The 20,826-nt window shown below is 35.1% G+C and overlaps 1 protein-coding gene across 1 annotated transcript; it reads left to right on the forward strand.

Moving 5' to 3' along the window:
• Nucleotides 1–15,602: 15,602 nt before the first annotated feature.
• On the forward strand, nucleotides 15,603–20,581 carry LOC113714875 (leucine-rich repeat protein 1-like). Its single transcript, XM_027239004.2, has 7 exons — nucleotides 15,603–15,791; nucleotides 16,129–16,261; nucleotides 16,473–16,544; nucleotides 16,671–16,814; nucleotides 17,325–17,405; nucleotides 20,146–20,198; nucleotides 20,335–20,581. The coding sequence occupies exons 1-7, from the start codon at nucleotides 15,722–15,724 to the stop codon at nucleotides 20,379–20,381; spliced, it is 600 nt and encodes a 199-aa protein (XP_027094805.1). The 5' UTR covers nucleotides 15,603–15,721; the 3' UTR covers nucleotides 20,382–20,581.
• The last annotated feature ends 245 nt before the right edge of the window (nucleotides 20,582–20,826 follow it).

The following is a 20,826-nucleotide window of genomic DNA, read 5'->3' on the forward strand; positions in this document are numbered from 1 at the left end:
TGTAGGAACCGAGAGTTAACTACATGAATTGCAGCTCATTAGCAGAGTCAAAATGGAAAAATAATAAAAGAAAAGCATGATCTCATGTATTACAAGAAGTTTAGTTGAAGAAATTTGGGAAAAGTTGGAAGTTCTGGAAGGAACCAAAGGAAGGTCCTTGCTGGAATTTTTCCATCTTCATCCGAGAGGAGAAATGGAAAATTTTCAGCTGACTTCTGTGAACAATGACTCTAAAATCCAATGTTAATCTATAAAATGTTGCATAGCACCTTGATTTCTTCATGCATGAGAAATTTGAGTATGAGATGGAGGGATTTGATTATGAGAAATCTGATGCATGCTGCTATGCATCAGATTTACAGCCAAGAGAAGATACAAGTCTTCATTCAATTTTTTTCTCTTGGATTTTGGTTATAAATTTCCATGTTTTGTTAAGGTTAATCTGTAGTTGAATAATCATCCCCTGCATGTTTAGTTGGAGCATAAAACTGAAGAGGAAACTATGAGAAAACATCAAATGTTAAACTACTACCCTGCTGGAAATCTGTTGGCTCCAACCGAGAGGAAAAAATTTGGAAACTCTAGCTATCCTCTGCAAACCTTGGCTTTTAAACTATTGTATTAAACTGTAATATGTCATAAAGGCTCTTAACTTCATCAAGCAAGACAGAAATGAGTATAAACTAAAATGAACATTGAAGGAAAGTTGAGTTCAATCTAATGCAGATAGGTTGGCTGAAGGAAAGAATAAGAAATTATCTCAGATTCTTCATGGATTCTAGTTTTAAACTTCTACATTGAGGTTTAATTCATTGTATAACATTTCCATCTTATCATGCTGGTTAAATTTGAGTGCATAATGAAAAGACTAATGGGAAAATTCTTGATTAAAGCTGATGGAACCTGCTAGGAAGGCCGAGAGAGAGAGAGAAATGAACTTTTAATCAATCTTCCTTCGAATTTTAGTTGTAAACCTCATATGTTATGTTTAAGGCTACTCTATAGCTTGATAAGATATGTTTTGTATGTCTAGTTGGAGCATGAAACTGAAAGGAAAGATTTGAGAAAACATCAAAAGTTGAACTGTTATACTGCTGGAAAACTTAGTTGAATGATGCAATAGCTGATGACAGATTTTGTGTGTGGTTTTGGCTGAACAACATGCTGAAATTATGAATCATTCACCTTGGTTTATGTTGGACAGAATGTATACTAAGTGATTAATGTTTAAGCAACTAAAAGATGGAGTTTGTTGGAAATTTAGAAACATTTGAGCTGGAATTCTTGCCTTGCTGACCGAGTGTGTGAGGAAATGAGACTCTCATGTGATATTTGGAAATTTTCATGATAATTGGCTGCCATCTTGAGTGAGATGTTGTACAATATCCTGTCCCTGTTCTCATGTGCACCCTATTGACTTTTAACACTTAAAAGGCTGATAAAGCCTTAGAAAATTCTAGCTAAAACTAGCAAGGAAAAATGGAAATCCAAACTGCTACATTGTTGGACGAATAAATGTTTAATGGAATGAATCGCTGGAATTATGTTTTGATAATACATGTTGATTAATCTCGTTTAGGCAGGGACAGAATAAATATCGAGTGTTTAATTATTTGGCCAAGAAAAAGATGAAATATTAACAGAATTTATGAAGTATATTGCTGAAACTTAGATATTGACTAAAACGGTAGCTAGCTAACCTTTCTATGACATTTTTTAGAAACCTAAGGTAACTCGTTATAGCTATATACATAAAATGGCTTCTAATCACTTAATATTATCCTCACAAGCTTTTTAAAGATTTTAGAACTTCAAAGACTAGTGTAGAAAAATAAAGTATTGTGATAGCCCATCTTCCCCTAAGGCGTATCCTAAGAGTTAGCGAACCGCCTGCCCAACTCTCGTCAGGACTATCGAGCCGAAAACATGATTACCAAATCATACGGTGCAATAGACCTTCAATTAAATGTTCCAACGAAAAGCGACAAGAACTGATGCCACATCAGAATCCAGCCAAGATTTGGCCGGAATGCCGGTCGGATAGCTGGCCGGATTCAAGGCAATGACCAAAACGAAAATTCTCATCTTCCCTTGACAATCCAACCAAGTATCCGGCCAAGATCTGGCCGGATATATGGCCGGATTCCCTGCAGTAGTTCCCGCCAGATTCCTTTTCTTTCCTTGTTCAAGTTTTGCACTTGCCTGATCATTCCAACGAATACGAGAAAAGTTCACCAAACCCATAGAGACGTAACATCTCCAACGAATACTCTTAATATGCATGGTTAAACACTTATATATATATATATTGGAATGTTCAACAGTTCAACTGGCAATACAAGTCAAAATATCCACAATTTATCAAAGTACAATTAGGGGTTGCCAGTATAGAGGAGCTTAATCAAAAGAATGTCTATAACTAGCTTTACTCTTTTCTCCAAAAATCACGGTTTCAAAGTTTGTCCCCTGTAAGGAAAACAAAGGTAACGTTGGTGAGCTTACGCTCAATGAGGTACCAAAAGTACAAGTAGTCAAGAATCATGGAACTTTACTTTTAATCAATCATATAGAAACACCAGATATAAAGATGAACAAACGTCTCAGTTAAACATAGTAATTCAAATAGAAATGATACAGATGGCTCTCAAGAGCCCCATTCCCGTTGCAGTACTTGATCCAAACTCGTTGACTCTCCGTCAACATTTAAGGAAACAAACATGACCGTAGACCCCACTTTACACCAAATTTCGTCCACCAAACATACCCCTTACAGGGCCCGAACACCAAACAGAAATAGAGGAGGTAATACTCGAGTATACCAGAAATTCAGAGTCTCTAATACTCAAAGATTCCACAGATACAGTCCCCATGGCTTGTCAATTTACCTCGACCAAGCCCTTTGCTGGCTCGATTCAATCAACTACCAATGAGGTTGAGCTCAGATTTCACAGGAAGGTCGTTGGATACAAGCCTCCAAATGACATCAAATCATGCGCAGGTAACAGATTCAAGTTTATACAGTAACCAGTCAAACCGGCAAGAGAAACGAGTGTATGAGGACCCGAAAATTTCCTTATTTTATCGTATATTACTAGTTTATTTAAATATTTATTCATTCATTTTCTCCGGATAAATTATTTCAACCCTTTTGGATCCATTTACATGGAACTATGACTTACATATATTTTAAAAATGTCCCGTTAATAAATTTAATTTTTAGAAGCTCGTTTACCGAGATTTAGTGAATACGCGTATGGAGGCAATAATCGATTTGATAGTACAATGACCTTGGAGATTTGAGAACTCATGCGTTAGTTTTAAAATAGGTATTTTTATAATTAATTACCTAAGTATTAGTTAGTTATATCATTGTTACGAGAATTCCTTAGAAATTTCGCTTTATCGCGCACAAGATGGAAGTTCGCGTTTTTGCATGTGCGACTAATTGAGGAACTTGAGACCTTTATTTTTAGACTACTAAGAGTGGATAATAATAGTATTAATGGAAGTGCATTAGAGGTTTAATGCACAAGTGATATAAATCCGAGAAGAAACGGGCACGAAACGCGCGCGTACATGCACTATTGGAGAGTTGACTTTTGTGCACATTAGCCCAACTACCAAGCTTACTCTAGAAGCTTTTGATCAGCTACACTCTCTCTTTTTCTCTCTCAAAGCATCTGAACAACCTCAAGGAAGAAGAAGACCAAATTTCTTCATCATCTTACTTCATTTCTTGCTCATTTCACTTCAAATTCCAACCACAAACTCAAAACAACTTGGAGACGCCTGCCTAACTCTCGCCAGGACTCAGTATAATTTCAATTCAAACTTATGAATAACCAATCAATACTAAAAGCCAAAGATACAAAGGAAGGTCAATTCCTTAATAATTGCTCAAGTCTTACATCATAAGTTACCAAAATATTGTACCATCCTAAAATATACAGCTTCCAAAAATTGTCTAAATGAATACATTCAAACTTCTAATCAAAGGCCATCAAGTTGACCTCTCCATAATTCCTTCCATTTCAGCTCCCGTTAAAGAAAGCAAGTCTAACGGGGTGAGTGGATGCTCGTGAGGCCAAGAAAAGAAAAAAAAATACAAGCAGGTAATTCAAGTAACAATAAAACTGACATGAGAGATAAAGCAATAACATTCAAGTAAATCCCGAATATTCACAAGATGCATTCCAGAAGGGTACGGGAGCTCTTAGGAGCTCACTTCCATTTGTTTTTTCCAAAGTCCCATCCAATAGTCCGTTGAACTTTACTTATTCTATTTATGATTCTGAGTCGAATGAGAGGTACCTCCCACCCGAATCGGTGTGGTACATACTATCGCTCAGTGATCGATTATACGTTTATGGTCCTGAGTCGAATGAGAGGTACCTCCCACTCGAATTGGTGTGGTACATACTATCGCTCAGTGGTCGATGAGATATCGCTCCAATCAACTTATGCTTTGCTCATAGTTCTGAGTCGAATGAGAGATACCTCCCGTCCAAATTGTTGTGGTACATGCTATCGCTTAGAGAATCGATTTTAGCACTGAAACGGAATGAGAGACACCTCTCACCCAAATTGGTGTGGTGCATGCTTTCGCTCAGGGCTCACAAGTTAAACATGTTCATATACAATTACTAATCATATGTATTCATGTAACAAGTATCACGTAATTAGAAGAGAGTGAACTAGGATGTCCCAACGAGTAGGATTGGTCGAGGAGACAATACTCCAATCGATGTCAAGTCATGTACAAGTATAATTTCAATCATGGGTAAGTTGAGTACTAGTCAAGCAAATCGAGTAACAAGTCAAGTAAGTAGAGTGTTGATCTTGATCTCTATCTTTTGATGTTTACAAAACAAATGGATGTTACTAATGTCTCTTAAAAGATCTATTCAGTTATGAAGCAAATTAGTTCCAAAGATCAAGTACAATTGAAAGATGACAAAGTATGCTGAAGCTGTCGGACGCTCAAGTAGTCAGGATCGGATGTCCGATAATCATTGCACAACTTCGGACGCATGCTTCGGACGTCCGATAGGATCCTTCGAAGTCGACGAAACTATTGGACGCTGAATATGTCTCTACCAGACGTCCGATAGAAACAAGATAATTTCTCAAATCTGTTTGTTTGCTGTCAGACGCACAAAGAGCTTGCACCAGACGTCCGAAAGAATTGAAGAAAATCTCTGAAACTCACTACCTGCTGTCGGACGCATAAAACAGGGCTATCGGACGTCCGACACTACCAACGGCTAGTTGACTGTTCAGCTACTTTCTATCCGTTGGAAGTTTTAATGAGGCTCTTTCTTGGTCCTATATAAATAGTGATTGGTCAGATACTTCAAACAACTTTGGCACACTGAAGATACAAAAGATCTAGAGAGATTTTAGTGAGAAAATACTCCAAAAAGAATATTTGTAGTCTTAGTGGTGTGAGGTTCATTGTAAGCTTTTCATTTGTGAGTGAATCTTTCATGAGTGTAGCTCTGTGAGGGTTGTCCTGAGAGATAGTAAAACGTCCTGGCTTGACCGAGTGCTGCTTGGGGCAAGGAGGAGGTGAACCTTCCTTTGTACACAAGAGTGATTGTAATTCATCAACTTGAAATAGCTTGTTTCAATTAATCTACAAGCTCAAGAGGAGTTGGGTAGTTAATTGGTTTGCAATTCTTTCCTTTTACTTATTGTTACATTTAAGATCTTTGCATTGTTTATTTCTTTCACATGATTGTTTCCGATCCTAACAATTGGTATCAGAGCTTGGTCTCCTTGAGATTAAACTCAATCGGCTTGGGAGTAAAAATGACAACCAATAATGCTATGTTTTTTGAAGGACATTCTGTTATTAGACCACCTATGTTTAATGGTCAAATTATATGAGTTGGAAAGAAAGAATGATTATCTTTTTGCAATCTATTGATATCGAATTGTGGTTTATTATTAGTGAAGGTCCATATAATGCCTCTCTTATAGATGAAAATACTCATGCATCTAGACCGAAAACAAGAAGTGAACTGACTGCTGTGGATAGAGCTCATCTCACCTTAATGCAAAAGCCATGAATGTGTTATATTGTGCATTAGACTCAAATGAATCTATTAGAGTCAAGGGTTGCAAGTCAGCTAAAGAAATCTGGGACAAACTGAAAGAAATTCATGAAGGTAGTGAGAATGTTAGAGAACAAAAGAAGTCCATTCTAGTTACAAAGTATGAATCTTTCAAGATGGAACCTCATAAAAATGTTGATCAAATGTATTGTAGATTCAATGATCTCATTAAAGATTTAGAGGTGCTGGAAAAAGAATATTTTCTTGGTGAGAAAAATAGAAAAATCCTGAATGCCTTGTTCAATGATTGGGAAAATAAAGTGACTGCTATTGAGGAGACTAGAGATTTGAATACTATGCCTATTGAATCTCTTATTAATTCTCTTACCTCTTATGAGCTGAAACTTAAGACTAAGGTGCAAGAGGAAGAGGATGCAAAAGTGCGAAAGAATATTGCTCTAAAAGCCTCACAAGATGAAGATGATTCTGCCTCCCTAGATGAAAAAGATGTGGAAGGTGATGACAATGATATCGCTCTCATCACAAGAAGTTTCAAACGAATACTCAACAAGAGGAGATTCAGAAAAGGTGGACCTAGCAATTCATTCCCAAATCAGTTCAGCAACTCGAGAAACAAAGGGAAGCTAGAGTTCAATAAAAAACAAACTGATCAGTGCTTTAAATTCGGCCAACCTGGACACTATGCAAATGACTGTCCAGTGATGAAGAAGAAAGAAGGAAGAAAATCAAGAATAAATAAATTTCAATTCACATGGAATGAATGCAATTCCGATGATGAAATTGAAGAGGAAGATCAATCTGCTCAATTGGCTTTCATGGCCATTGGAGATGAAGAGGTAACATCTTCTAACTCTCAATCTGATTGTGATGATGAAACTGAAGATGATCTTGAACATTTCATTATAAAATTGCATGATAGTTTGAAAGAATCTTATGCTAGAAACAAGGAGTTAAAACAGAAAATTAGTTTTTTGTTTTGAGATAATGTAAATCTTTTTCAACAAAACAAAAAGTTGATTGCTGAAAATGATTACTTCAAAAAGAGTGAGACTGCTTTACATTTTGAGCTTGATAGAAAAGCAAAACTTTGTGATTTGTTCAAAAAGGAACAAGGTGATTTGAAAAGAAGAATGAATGGTCTAAATGAGTTGCTTAAACACAAGAAACAAGTCTGTTTTCAAAAGAATAGGTTGAATTCTAATTCAAATGAGTTTGCTATCCATAGGAGAAGACAAGTAAGATTTATTAAACCTGTTCATGTAAATAACTCTTTGGTTATGTGTAATTTTTGTTGTCAAAAAGGTCACATGAATAGTGATTGTTATATGAGAAAGAATATGAGAAGAGGCATGAAATGCATGTGGATAGTTAGACATGATGCTAATTTTAACAAGTAGGAGGTTTTGTCTAATCATTGCAGTGATTCTTGTTCATAATATTTGTTCTTTTGATACTTTGATCTGAGTTTTCGCTGATATCTTTGAATACTACTGAATCTATATGATTTCAAAAAGAGAGATAAAAGAATAATGCTGATCTCATGATGATTTGCTGTGATTGCTGTCATTTTCTCTATATTTTCTTGAAATATTGAATTCTCTGTTATTGTTGCTGGATTATAGTAGTTGATTTTTACTCTTATTATGACAAAAAGGGGGAGAAATGGATGCAATGTGTAAGGGGGAGTTATTCTGAGATTATGAGTTTGGCTCTTAAAAGTTTTGGTTGCAATGATTGAGGGGGAGCTTATACTTATTTTTGTTTCTTTCTATCCATTATTTTGTCATCATCAAAAAGGGGGAGATTGTTGATCTTGATCCCTATCTTTTGATGTTTACAAAACAAATGGATGTTACTAATGTCTCTTAAAAGATCTATTCAGTTATGAAGCAAATTAGTTTCAAAGATCAAGTACAATTGAAAGATGACAAAGTATGCTGAAGCTGTCGGACGCTCAAGAAGTCAGGACCGGACATCCGATAATCATTGCACAACTTCGAACGCATGCTTCGGACGTCCGATAGGATCCTTCGAAATCGACGAAACTATCGGACGCTGAATATGTCTCTACCGGACGTCCGATAGAAACAAGATAATTTCTCAAATCTGTTTGTTTGCTGTCGGACGCACAAAGAGCTTGCACCGGACGTCCGAAAGAATTGAAGAAAATCTCTGAAACTCACTACCTGCTGTCGGACGCATAAAACAGGGCTATCGGACGTCCGACACTACCAACGGCTAGTTGACTGTTCAGCTACTTTCTATCCGTTGGAAGCTTTAATGAGGCTCTTTCTTGGTCCTATATAAATAGTGATTGGTCAGATATTTCAAACAACTTTGGCATACTGAAGATACAAAAGATCTAGAGAGATTTTAGTGAGAAAATACTCCAAAAAGAATATTTGTAGTTTTAGTGGTGTGAGATTCATTGTAAGTTTTTTATTTGTGAGTGAATCTTTCATGAGTGTAGCTCTGTGAGGGTTGTCCTGAGGGATAGTAAAACGTCCTGGCTTGACCCAGTGCTGCTTGGGGCAAGGAGGAGGTGAACCTTCCTTTGTACACAAGAGTGATTGTAATTCATCAATTTGAAGTAGCTTGTTTCAAATAATCTACAAGCTCAAGAGGAGTTAGGTAGTTAATTGGTTTGTAATTTTTTCCTTTTACTTATTGTTACATTTATGATCCTTGCATTGTTTATTTCTTTCACTTGGTTGTTTCCGATCCTAACATAGAGTAACACGTCAAGTAAAGAAAACAAGTGGGATAAAGTACACACACTCGTCTCGACAAGTTAAATTCAAGTATTGAATTAGATACTTTTCAAATATATAGGAACTAGTCATGCACTTGACACTCACCAAGCAACAAGAGCAAGTAGGTTCAATTTGAAGTTCAAGCGTCCTCCGTCGGATCCTCTTGAAGGTTCTCGTGTGTGCTTGAACAAATAGTAATAGTCTATTATTCACAATCCCTACTATTGAAGAAGATCGTATCATAGTACAATCTTAGAAAAATCTCGTGAAACGAGCCTTAATTATCCTAAATCGAGACTCTCAAGCGGGGTTTCAAAATACAAGAGAAATTAAGTCTACATCATGGAAATCAAGGATAAAACATTTGAATAATATCGAAGGAATAAGGAGCACTTGAAAAACTACATTTCCTTGGAATTCGGAAAATTTCTGTTTCGATATGAATTTTTGAAAAAATCGTATCTCACTCTTTGTAAGTCCAAAATTGGAAAACATGGTACCGTTGGAAACCTCTTTGAAATTACTAAAAGTTATTAGAAGACACTTTTCCATGAATCTAAGTGTAAGGCATTCAAAAATGGGCTAAAAGTTACAGTTTCAGGTTAGTTAGGGTTGAGCCAGGGTTGGTTTTTTTTCGATAATTTTGGAAATTCGGTAAAATTCACACATTGCAAACCAGCCTCCGAAATTTATAAGACATTTAGAGTTGCAAGTAAAGTTTAGGACAGAGCAAGCGGATCAAGAATCGGAGTTTTGAGCACTGAGATACGGTCGCTCAAAGTTGGAGGAAAAACGAAACTGTTAAGCTAGTTTCCAGATTTGATTTCGAAACTTTGGGACTTTAGTTTGGTAGCAAAATAGACTCGAAACGGCACCAAATTTGGTATGAATATACTACCATATAAGGGCCACTCCCTTGCCAAATTTCATAGAAAAATATGAATGGAAAGTCGGTTAACAAAACCGTTGAAATCGCAAGAAGTTTGAAGGCTAAGCTGCCTTTGAGCTTCCGTTTTGCCGTTTTCCAAACATTTGGCCAAGAAACGACTCAAACATGATTCATTCCAGTAAGTAATGTCTAAAATATGTCCAAGGTACATTTGATAGGTGATTTACACCAGGAAATTTTGGATAACAAGTCCCAAATCATTGCTAGTTCAAATCTGTGCAAATGTAAGGTATTCCTTCACCAGACCAGATTCAAGTTTTGATCATAAATCACTCAATTCAACTCAGAATTAAGCATGGTTGGTGGCATTGGGAAATATACTCATAAGCTACATTTTCTCGGAAGAAACCATTTTCAAAAGCAGTCCATAACCAGCTCGTTCGTGAGCATTAATTTGCAGCTATGAGCTGCCTTCCAGGAAACAATGAAACAGGATAGTGGATTTCAAATGAATGGTTTAGCTAGCTCAAGTAGAACTAGGACATGAATTTTATACCAACAGAAAGCTAGGAATGTCTAGTTTCCAATGCCACAAACGGTACTCGATTTCGACATCGGAGCAACAATTTATGGCCGAAAAAAGAAGACTGCCTGGGCAGTGACGGGATTCAAATTCCAGATTTTCAAGCTTTCGAATTTCCGACATTTGGGTGATCAAATCACGTTATTTTTCAATGAAACTTTTTACACAACCAATATAAGATGTAAACAATATAAACAAACCACTAGAACCTCAAAATTTGGCATTAAAGTGCTTGAACAAGACAGGAGAAAAATGATCACTTTTGGTCATTGCACCATCTTGGGGTTTGGGGTTTGTAACAATAACCCAACATTATGCTACTAATTTAAGCACTAAACCAACATAATTATCATTATCAACCACCAAATCAGTTCATCAACCAAAGTGGGAGTTCATAGAGCCCACACACCAAAATCCAACATAAATAAAGCTGCCCACTTACATGCATGAGCTTATATGTGCAATAGAACTTCTATAAATCAAGATTTTAAGGCTGGATCGTCACTTACTTCACTAAATGTTCAAGGCAGAAATTTTCGGCCTTCTTGAGCCAAAGAAAACCGTGAGAGCAGCCTCCTTTCCTAGCTCAAAGTGCTCTCCAAGTGATTAGTTAAGTGTAGTTAAATTTTGGTGTGATTTGGAGGAGATTTGGTGAAGAAATGATGAAGGAAAATTGATGAAGCAAGTTTGGTTCTTGCTCTTTGAGATGCACGGCTGAAATGGAGGGAAAAGAAGAGATGTTGCAGGCCACTTTGGTTGAGGAATTGAAGGGTTTTGATCAAGTGTGATGCACCCATGAGGAGCTCAATAATGTGTGGCCCAAAATGCTCCAAAAGTCAACTAAAGATAGTGCGCGTACACGCGCGCTTCGTGCTCAATTCCTTTCGAGTTCGTTTCACTAGTGCCCTAAATCTCTAATGTACTTTCATTTACATTAATATTATTTATTCTTAATAGTCTAAAATTTCTCAATTAATCGCGCGCGTAAAAACGCGCATTTCCAAATTAAATGCGATAACGCGAGACCTCCAAGAAATTTTTATAACGATAGTACTAATGACTATCGCTTGAGTACTTAAATATAAAATTACTTATTTTAAAACCATTGTACAAGTCTCCAAATTTTCAAACTTATTGTACCCTCGATCGATTAAAAATTTCACACACATTTTCACTAAACGAGCTTCCAAAAATTAATTTTTGAAACAAGTCATTTTAAAAATATAATGAAATTATAATTTCATGTATTTAGGTCTAATAAGGATAGAAAATAATATTCGAGACTATTGGCCAAATAAATAATTAAATAAGCTCGTAACAGGAGTTTAAAAGTAGGTAAATTTGTGAGTTCTTACATGAGTCGAGTATTAATTCTTCAATTAACTTTTCTTAATTTACTATTAATCATTCTTAATTCTCCAATATTAATACACTCTCGATTCAAGTATAGCCTCGAAAAACGTGCACTTGTTGTTCCAAACTAAACGAATTTTTTTGAAAACTGAATTTTCCAACAAAACGCTTTAAAAACATAAAAGAGACGTTGTTCTATCTAAATGGATTTAAAATGGTCGAAATAAATAATTCGGAGAAAATGAGTGAATAATTATTTAAATAACCCGGTAATATTTTATAAAAATAAGAAAATTTTCGGGTTCTCACATCCTCCCCTCCTTAAAAGGAATTTCGTTCTCGAAATTCACACCTTGATTTATAAATAATCCCCAATACTTTCTCCTCCCGTGACCAATTTTCACCACTTTTAATTCTCCCTTTCAAAACTCACGCTTATTGAACTTAACTATTCACAGGTGCCATTCATGATTTTATTATAGGTCTAGGGGCTTGTAGCAATTGATTACATATCCATATACACTGTAAAATCAATTAAAAGTAAGGTAAATTTTCATATGCCATAAAAGATCATAGTAGTTACACTAGGTTATAATAAGTTCGTCAAATCGTTTCAAAAGAAAAGGGAAAGCAACAAGATCAAGATATGCAAATTCGCAATACCCAACAAAAGGATGGCATCCCCTACACAAACGATTACTGTCTTCCAAAAGTTCTAGTCTATACTGAGGTAAAACTACAATTCCTGTTTGTCGAGTGAAGTCAGGTTCACCCCCACTGGTAAAGTTTCTACTACTTGGATTCCTCTTACAATAATCAGTATTAATCACTACTTCTGGCACTCGACTGATTTGCAGTGGATTTAGCAGGTTGTTGAGAATTTCCTTCTCTCTTAGAAGCTCTAGGACAATTCGAAAACTTATACTCGGTACTACCACACCTCAGACATTTTCCTTGTTTTCTCCAGCAGTCTGCTTTAGTGTGGTTAATCTTACTACAGTATCCACAAGTTATATGGGAAGTCACAGCTTGACTAGTTTGAAATTTTCTTTCTTGTTGACCTCGCCTACCCTGATTCTCTTTTGGCGGAACTTCGCTTGATGGAGTTTTTCCAGGTTTGTCATGCATCCTCACTCCTCCAATCCCTTTTCCCATATCAAGGGGTTGGGTAGACTTCTCGGACGATTTGGAGGTATTGCTCGGATTACCCCTCTTTCTAGCATGAAAAGATTTAGATTGAGACTTAGCATTCTCTACCCACTGCGCCTTATCTAAGACATCCGTAAAAGTAGCAATATGGGCAGCTGGTAGGGATTCTTGAATTTCTACATTTAACCCCTGAATAAAACTCCTTATCCGTTTCCGTTCGGTGACTACAAACTCAGGGGCAAATTTGAAAAGTTTGGTGAACCGCTCCTCATACTCAGCCACACTTAATAATCCTTACTTTAATTTAATAATGTCGTCCTCCCTCTTTTCTTGTATAATTGGCGGGAGGAACTTGACATTTCTGCCTCTCCATCTACCGTGACAATAAATCCACTCACAAGTTGCAATTCAATTTGCTAGCATCTTTAAAGATTTAAAGAAAATAGGCAAATAAAGAATACGGTCTAATGCATAATGACAAGGAGAAAGAATGGAGGAATGGGAACAAATACTGCATATGGAATCAGTGGTGTGAAAACGTGATGGTTTAGTTGGTGAGATCAGGTATTATGGAAAGGACAAGAGGAGGGTGAAAGAGAGACGGAAGGGGCCGTCTATACGTTTGAGCTGTTGATTGATGAGGAAGAATACAAAGTCTAGTGCCTTTTTAATATATTACAACTAATAAGTAAAGGATATTATGATAGTTTTACAACACTAATTATGTGAATATGAGGGGAACTGAGTAAATTGTCAGAAATCCCATGGGAGGCTTTTGAAATTATCCCTTATAGTAGGGGTGTGCATTCGGTGCAAAAGCGGTAATTCGGTGCAATGAATTTGATGAATCCGGTTATTTGACCTGTAGAAATCTAAACCGTTTTCAATTTCGAATTGGCCATAACCGAATTCATTTCACAACCGATTTCAAATTCGAAAATAGTAATGAATTCGGTCTAACCGAATTCATCTATTAAAAAAACTGATTTTTTAAAAATTATTACTTATTTGATCCCCAAATTTATTCATAATTCAACACATTACTTATGTTCTAATCATTTTGTGATTTAATTTAATTGGCATTTATTTGATCACTTATACCTAGAATCCTTAGTCTATGATTTAAGGAACACATAAAAAGTGATTAATTTAAACTAAAATAAACCTTAAACTGTACAATGATTAGTGATAATTTATGAATTTATAATTTATAATGATTAATAATAAGTAATATTAGTTACAAACTTACAAATTATAATGATTAGTGATAAGTTATATTAGTTACAAACTTATAATTTATTTCAAATCAAAATAAAACTTATTTACTTACATATGTTATTGTGACAGTCAATACACTAATACATTGATTTGCAATTCACATGTATTCACTTACACTGCTTAGTTGTCTTGTCTATACTTAAAGCCTTAAGATTAGTGAATAGATAATATGAATTTTTATGTTAAATATGTAATACTATAAATTTAGAGCACACTAATACTTGCAAGTTACAGATTACGCATTCAAATATTCAATAATTCAGACATGAATGATCAATGATGTATCAAATTACCATCTAAATTCTAATTACTAATTATGTTTATTGTTTAATATTTAGTATTATACATATATGTATTAATGATTGTCTAATTCTAGTCATGTTACTCATGTATAAGATAATAAGTAGTTATCTTATATTGTTATGTATTACTATATATTTGTATTATTATAGTCATATAACAATTAACAAATACTAAAATAATATATTGTACATTATTATATATTATTATTATTATAAGTACATGATATGATGATAATACCATATACTAATTATTATTAATAGCATTTACCTATATAATATAATAATATATTAGTAGTATATATTAATACTAAATAGCATTTATCTATTTATTATATAATTTTATATACCAATTTGGTATTCGAATGCAGTAATGCGGTACCCTATTTCAATTACCGAATTTGAATGCGAAATCGGTTATTACCAAATTCATAATTTCATTACCTATTTCATACCATATTAGAATTCGATGAATTCGGTTTGTACTGAATTTGTACCAAATTACCAAATACCTGATTTCAAATTACCGAATTGAATTTGAATTCGATTATGAATTCGGTATGAACCGAATTTGCTCACTCCTACCTTGTAGAATTGACTGGATACATTCAAGGGAACATGCAAGGAAGAAACTCAGTGACGGACTTTCTTGGCTTCAATTATCAATTATTGAAAACAGAATAGTTCCAATTAATAATTAGTCCCCTTTCCTTCAGGGGCACTAACTAGTTTGACAGTCTTATCATTCAAAGCCGCGTTTCATCCTTCGGTTAATATTTGATTAGACCGAATTTGTCGTCCAAAAAAACCAACATGTCCTATGATTATCATTATTTATTCAAGTTGGAAAGAAAACATAATCCCATGTTTTCACATCCATATGCCGGGGATTTTTCTTTTCCTTTTACTTTTTTTCCTTCCGAAATGTCAATAATTAACCTACTCCTATTTCTACATCGTGAAAAAAGAGAGATCCAACTAGGTCATCAGAAATTTAGAGGGAACTAAGCTGCTGCCAAAGTTGACTGTTGAATATGTAGGTTAGGGTGTTAGAAACTTTGAACTCACACTTGAAGAGACACACAAGTATCTTAATGGTCATTGGACCAAAGTCACGTGGTTATTTACCATTGCGCGTTTTGGCCTTAGATCTCCATTCTTGTCCTTGAATTCTTCGTCGATATTCACGTGGATCAGACGTAAGTCCACGTCAACGCTTTAGTATTATCGTAGCCAGTGGCCACAGGCCTGCAAAACCACGGGCATTAATAGAGCTTGGCAAATCCGCAAAGCCAAAGAAGCAACACCAAGAAACTAAACGATACAATACATACTCATCAATGAGCTTTAAGGCCCTGATTCTGGTTGTCTTTGCGCTTGCAATAGCACATGCAGATTCCAACTCTGAAGGTATCAATAATCATTAATTACGTACGCACAATTTCTTTGATATTTTTTTTGCTTTTTCCAATTTCAATGTTATTGCCTAACTACGTATAGCCAAAAACATAAACGGTTTTTTTGGGGCTATAAAACAATGTATTTTGTTCTGAATTTGGTCCGACTTCCATTGTTTTCTTTCCCCTTGTTTTCCAATTTTACATCTAGAAAAGGAGAAAAAGAGCAAGACGTATAAAATTTTGTGCTAAAATGAGTTGTCATAAGTCATTATCATGTACCTCAGATAATTTGGTCCTAAATCCTAATGATACTTAATGATTAAATTTGTTTATTGGTACATTAACAGTGGATGCTCTTCATGCTTGGAAGATCACATTGGCAGATCCAAATAATGTCCTTCAAAGCTGGGATCCAACACTTGTAAATCCATGCACCTGGTTCCATATCACCTGCAACAGTGACAACAGTGTTACAAGAGTGTAGGCTTTTTTTCAACTTCTTGCAGTTTTCCGTAATTAACGACCCTCTCCTCCCCCCCCCCCCCCCCCCCCCCCCCCCCCCCCCCCCAAAAAAAAAAAAAGAGGGATCCCATCATTCATTTTCAAACATAGTGTTGCTGCAGCACTGAAATACTGATATAGCAGATTAACTTTCTAAAACCATATTTGAAAATGACAAAAAAGAATGCAGGGACCTTGGCGTTGCTGGGCTTTCAGGACCTCTTGTACCCCAGCTGGGAATCTTGGCCAATCTTCAGTATCTGTGAGAACATATATAATGCCACATAATAATTGAATTTTTTTAGATTCAATGAATAACATACATCTAATTATATTTCTTCCATCATCATTAATGAGTAATACTGATGACGCCGTTTCAAATTTGCAGGGAAGTGTACGGTAATAAGATCAGTGGATCTATTCCACAAGAGTTGGGGAACCTGACAAAGCTGGTAAGCTTGGACCTGTACCATAATCGATTAAGCGGCTCAATCCCAGCAACTCTTGGCAACTTGAGATCCTTAAGATTTTTGTGAGTAACACACGCCTGCCGCTTCAATAAATTTTTAAGGATAAACTACTTAGGGAGTCTTTAAATTATTTTAACTATCTTAAATTGGCCCCTAATCTATTTTGGATCTTAAATTGGCTCTTTGACAATAGAAAATGTCAAACTTTGATCTTTCATCCCATCTCCACAGGTAAGGCTGATGGATCTAATAACAAAATTGGACAGACATGAAGCATTAAAGATTAACATTTTTTTCTTGTTGAGGGATCAATTTGAACCTTAAAATATATAAAGGGCCAGTTTGAAATAATTAGGATAGTTTAAGAGCTCCGTTTACCTTTTTATATATATATTTTTAACTATATACTGAGAATATGAGATGACACCTTGAAATCTGGCCCTTTGTTTAAGCATGGATAGTAGAATTAGCTGGTCGAACATTACTTTGTGGAACTTTTGCGTTTGACAACTTTAGTTGCCTTTGATTTTTGTTTTAATGTAGTCTTCTGCCTAATGGTGTGCGGTCTACAGGCGATTGAACAGCAATAGACTATCCGGAAAGTTACCTGACAGTATAATTCAACTTATCAACTATGGCCACTTACAAATTTTGTAAGTCCACATAACCAATATCCGTACATGTCTAATTTTCAAGCACATTGTTATTAAATTTTGCATCCAATCTCAATTAGTTAACTTTCACGCTCATCTGATTATTAGGCTGCTTTGCTAAAAATATACTTCTACATGATAGAACCACGTTTGGGGTGTTTGTATACATCCTTCCATAAATACAAAAATAGAGATTGAAGCCTTATAAGTACCTTTAGCTTATGTTTTCAAACTTGAATCGGATAGTGATTCTCTCTAGTTTGGGGTTAGGAGTAAATGACTTCAACTGATTGAGTTGAAATATAATCGGGTGATGTCATAATAATGTCATAAATATATTTTAATTAATTATATATAAAAATGAAGTAGCATAAAATAATACCCCTAGACTTGGTATAGTTGGTGAATTTATAAATAATACAAAGATTCCATTTCACAAAAATGTACAATTTGAGGTTAGAAATATAATGTGAAAACCATTTATGGTTAGATTTACAATTTCTTAAAAGTTAAGGCTCAAAACAAAATACCAGCAAGGATTTAGGCATGAATGAGAAAGTCAATTACAACTTTCCAGCGTTTCTTTCTTCCTCGTTGCCGCCGGCCCGCCGCCCGCCATCCTGTCAACTTTTCCAGACATCACACTTCTGATCTTTTCTCCCTGTTTTCATTTTTTAATTTCTATTTTGTTTCCCTATTCTATTAATAATACAAATCAAAACAAGTTTCTGTGGCTATGTGACTTGCAAGTCCTGGCCTCGAGCACCCCGAATGGCCCCACATCAGAGGCCATGAGAAGCGCCAAGAGGAGAAAAACGTGCATGAAACTCATCTTGTGAATTATCTAAGACTACACGTAACAGAGAAAGTGGTGGATTTCAAGGATTCTTGATTCTTTTTCTCTTCACTCTTTCATGTTTCTGGAAACCTTTCACTGTCTATCTCCCTCCCCTCTTGATTTTCCTTCCTTTCTAGCTATTTTTTTTTCCTTCTCCCGTTGTTGATTCCATATCTTTTGACAAAAATGAAAAAAAAAAACATTTCAGATCTGTGAGTATATGTCTTTGAGGGAAGAAATTAAGATTTGAGTGTGAAGAGATTAAAACAAAAGTGGGAAAAAGAAAATAAAAAACGAAAAATACAAATCAGCGAAAAGTAAAATATGAAGAAAACTGCATTCTGACCGGTTTCCTGGCCTTGTTTGGACAGCTATTTTCTATTAGAAAATTGTATCATTTTCCGTGATTATATTTTCCTATTACCTTTTTTCCTCACATACATTAAATCGTTATAATAATTTTTCTACAAAAAATCCTAGAAAATGCAATCCAAACACAATTATAGTTTTCGATTGAATCCTATTCTTGACTAATTTTGATCGATTTTTACTGAGCGGTTATATAGGTAAAGTTGAACCGAACTCTTAACCGGTTCCCAATCTAATCAATTGAGCGATTGGTCTGATCCGAGTTTAGAAACAATGCTTTTAGCACAAGGTTATATTTGTGCTTTTCAACCCAAATTTTTTTAATAGTTAAATAAATCTTGAGTATTTTATCAGAAAATTAAACTAAGGATCCGTTTGGAAGGTGAGTTTTTTGAGTATTTATATAAAATTTATTAAAACTTACTGTAGAAATTGTTAATTTTTTTTTGTTTTCTAGGGTATAAAAAATAAAAAAAAAACTTTGTTTTTTTTCTTTCTTTTCTTTCCCTTTCCTCTTTCTTTCTTTCTTTCTTTCTTTCTTTTTTCTTTCTTTACTCTTTATTCTTTCTCCTTACACCAAATCTGCTCTTCCTCCCTCATTCCCTATTGTTGTTGCCTCTTTTTTTTTTTTTTTTTTTCCTTCCCTCCCTCCCTTCCTCCCATTTATCCCTCTTGCTCCCTCCCTCCCTCCTTCTCCTCTTCTCCCTTCTCTTCCTCGCCCATCCCATGACCTATAGTCACGCGATCAAAGAGGGAAGGAGGAGGAGGGAGGGAGAGTGGAGGAGGAGAGGGAGTGAGAGAAAAAAAAAGTGGGGGAGAGAGAGTAGCGCCAACGTTGGTATCGGAAGAGGTATCGATGGAGGTTTCGACAGGTTGAGGAGGGATGAGGAAGAAGAAAAATGGCAAAAAAAGAAAAAAATTTGTGGTGTTCTATAATATTTTGGGGGTGTGCATTTTAAAAATTGAAATGTTTTTAAAGGGCTCTTGTAGATAAAGTTTTAAAAAAACTTGTCCATTAAAAACCATCCAAAAAACACCCGTTCCCAAGCAAATCCTAAGTAAGCATAAGAATAGAATTAAAAAATGGTCTCACAAATGTGAGCACGCGCGCGCACACACACATGTTCATATATATATGTATGTATGTATTTATGTATATATGTATGTATGTATGTATGTATGTAGATATGTATGTATGTACATACATAGGTACGTATGCACTTATTTATAATCCAACATAAGTAGTAATCATGCAAGTATGCTCCAAAATAATGGGATTGAATATTATTTATTAAGTACCATTTTAATTGCAATCTGAAATAGGTACTTGATGTTTTGCAATATATTTATGTTAGCAAATTTTAATTTTTGTCTAACACTAGTTAATACTTCTTGGTTTAAGAAATACTCTAGACCACACAGTGGAGGACTTGAGAGTTGAATAACGAATCTTATAATTGTTTAATTAATGTTCCTATTAGTTAAACTAAGATGTTCTCATTTTAATCGGTGGCACCTAAATATGTGTTTTAGGGACATATCAAATAATCGTTTGGCCGGGAGAGTCCGCGCAACTAACAAAACAGGTAGAATCTTAATCTCTCCTTCTGAATGCTTTCTTACCTTCCTTTTTTTATTTTTTTTATTTTTTAAGTTGGCATTAAGATCTCTTTTATTTGTTTCTCCTTTTAACTGGACTTTGTTTGGGTATTTTACCTCAAGGATTGGCTATTACCACGGTAGTTCAAGATCCGAAAGCTCATTATTGATGGTGGACAACGATCTCAAAACAATAATGGCATCCTGACTATAAATAAATATGGGATTCATCAGTCTTGGAAGGAATAAAGTGCTTAGCTAGCGCTCTGTGAAATTTATCCTAAATCAAGAAGATGAGAATATCTAGAAGTTTTCTTTTTTATCTATTTTATGTGACAGTCAATCTAAAATCTCAACCTTCTTTTTCTAATTCCTTTTTTAAGCTTTTGAATTTGAAGTAGACTTGATATGTTTGCTAGTTTTGATAGGCTGATCTAATGATCAATCCAAATTTATTGACTAACAAGAGTAAAATTCTTGTTTAAAAGTATTTAAAACTAATGAATTAATTTTTTTTACATTATCAGTGTAAAAATGTGTCACAAATGGATCTAGATACATATTATATGTACAAAAGGAAAACTTACAATGTTGAACAAAGAGTATTCCAGGGCA

The sequence above is a fragment of the Coffea arabica genome, chromosome 10c (assembly GCF_036785885.1).
Source record: "Coffea arabica cultivar ET-39 chromosome 10c, Coffea Arabica ET-39 HiFi, whole genome shotgun sequence".
In the NCBI taxonomy this organism is placed as follows: Eukaryota; Viridiplantae; Streptophyta; class Magnoliopsida; order Gentianales; family Rubiaceae; genus Coffea; species Coffea arabica.

Bases quoted from the DNA above. Each gene is read 5' to 3' on its own strand.
- LOC113714875 (XM_027239004.2), top strand. From the start codon at position 15,722: ATGAGCTTTAAGGCCCTGATTCTGGTTGTCTTTGCGCTTGCAATAGCA. The intron at 15,792-16,128 runs GTATCAATAATC...GTACATTAACAG, and splicing joins TGCAGATTCCAACTCTGAAG to TGGATGCTCTTCATGCTTGG. The intron at 16,262-16,472 runs GTAGGCTTTTTT...AAAAGAATGCAG, and splicing joins GACAACAGTGTTACAAGAGT to GGACCTTGGCGTTGCTGGGC.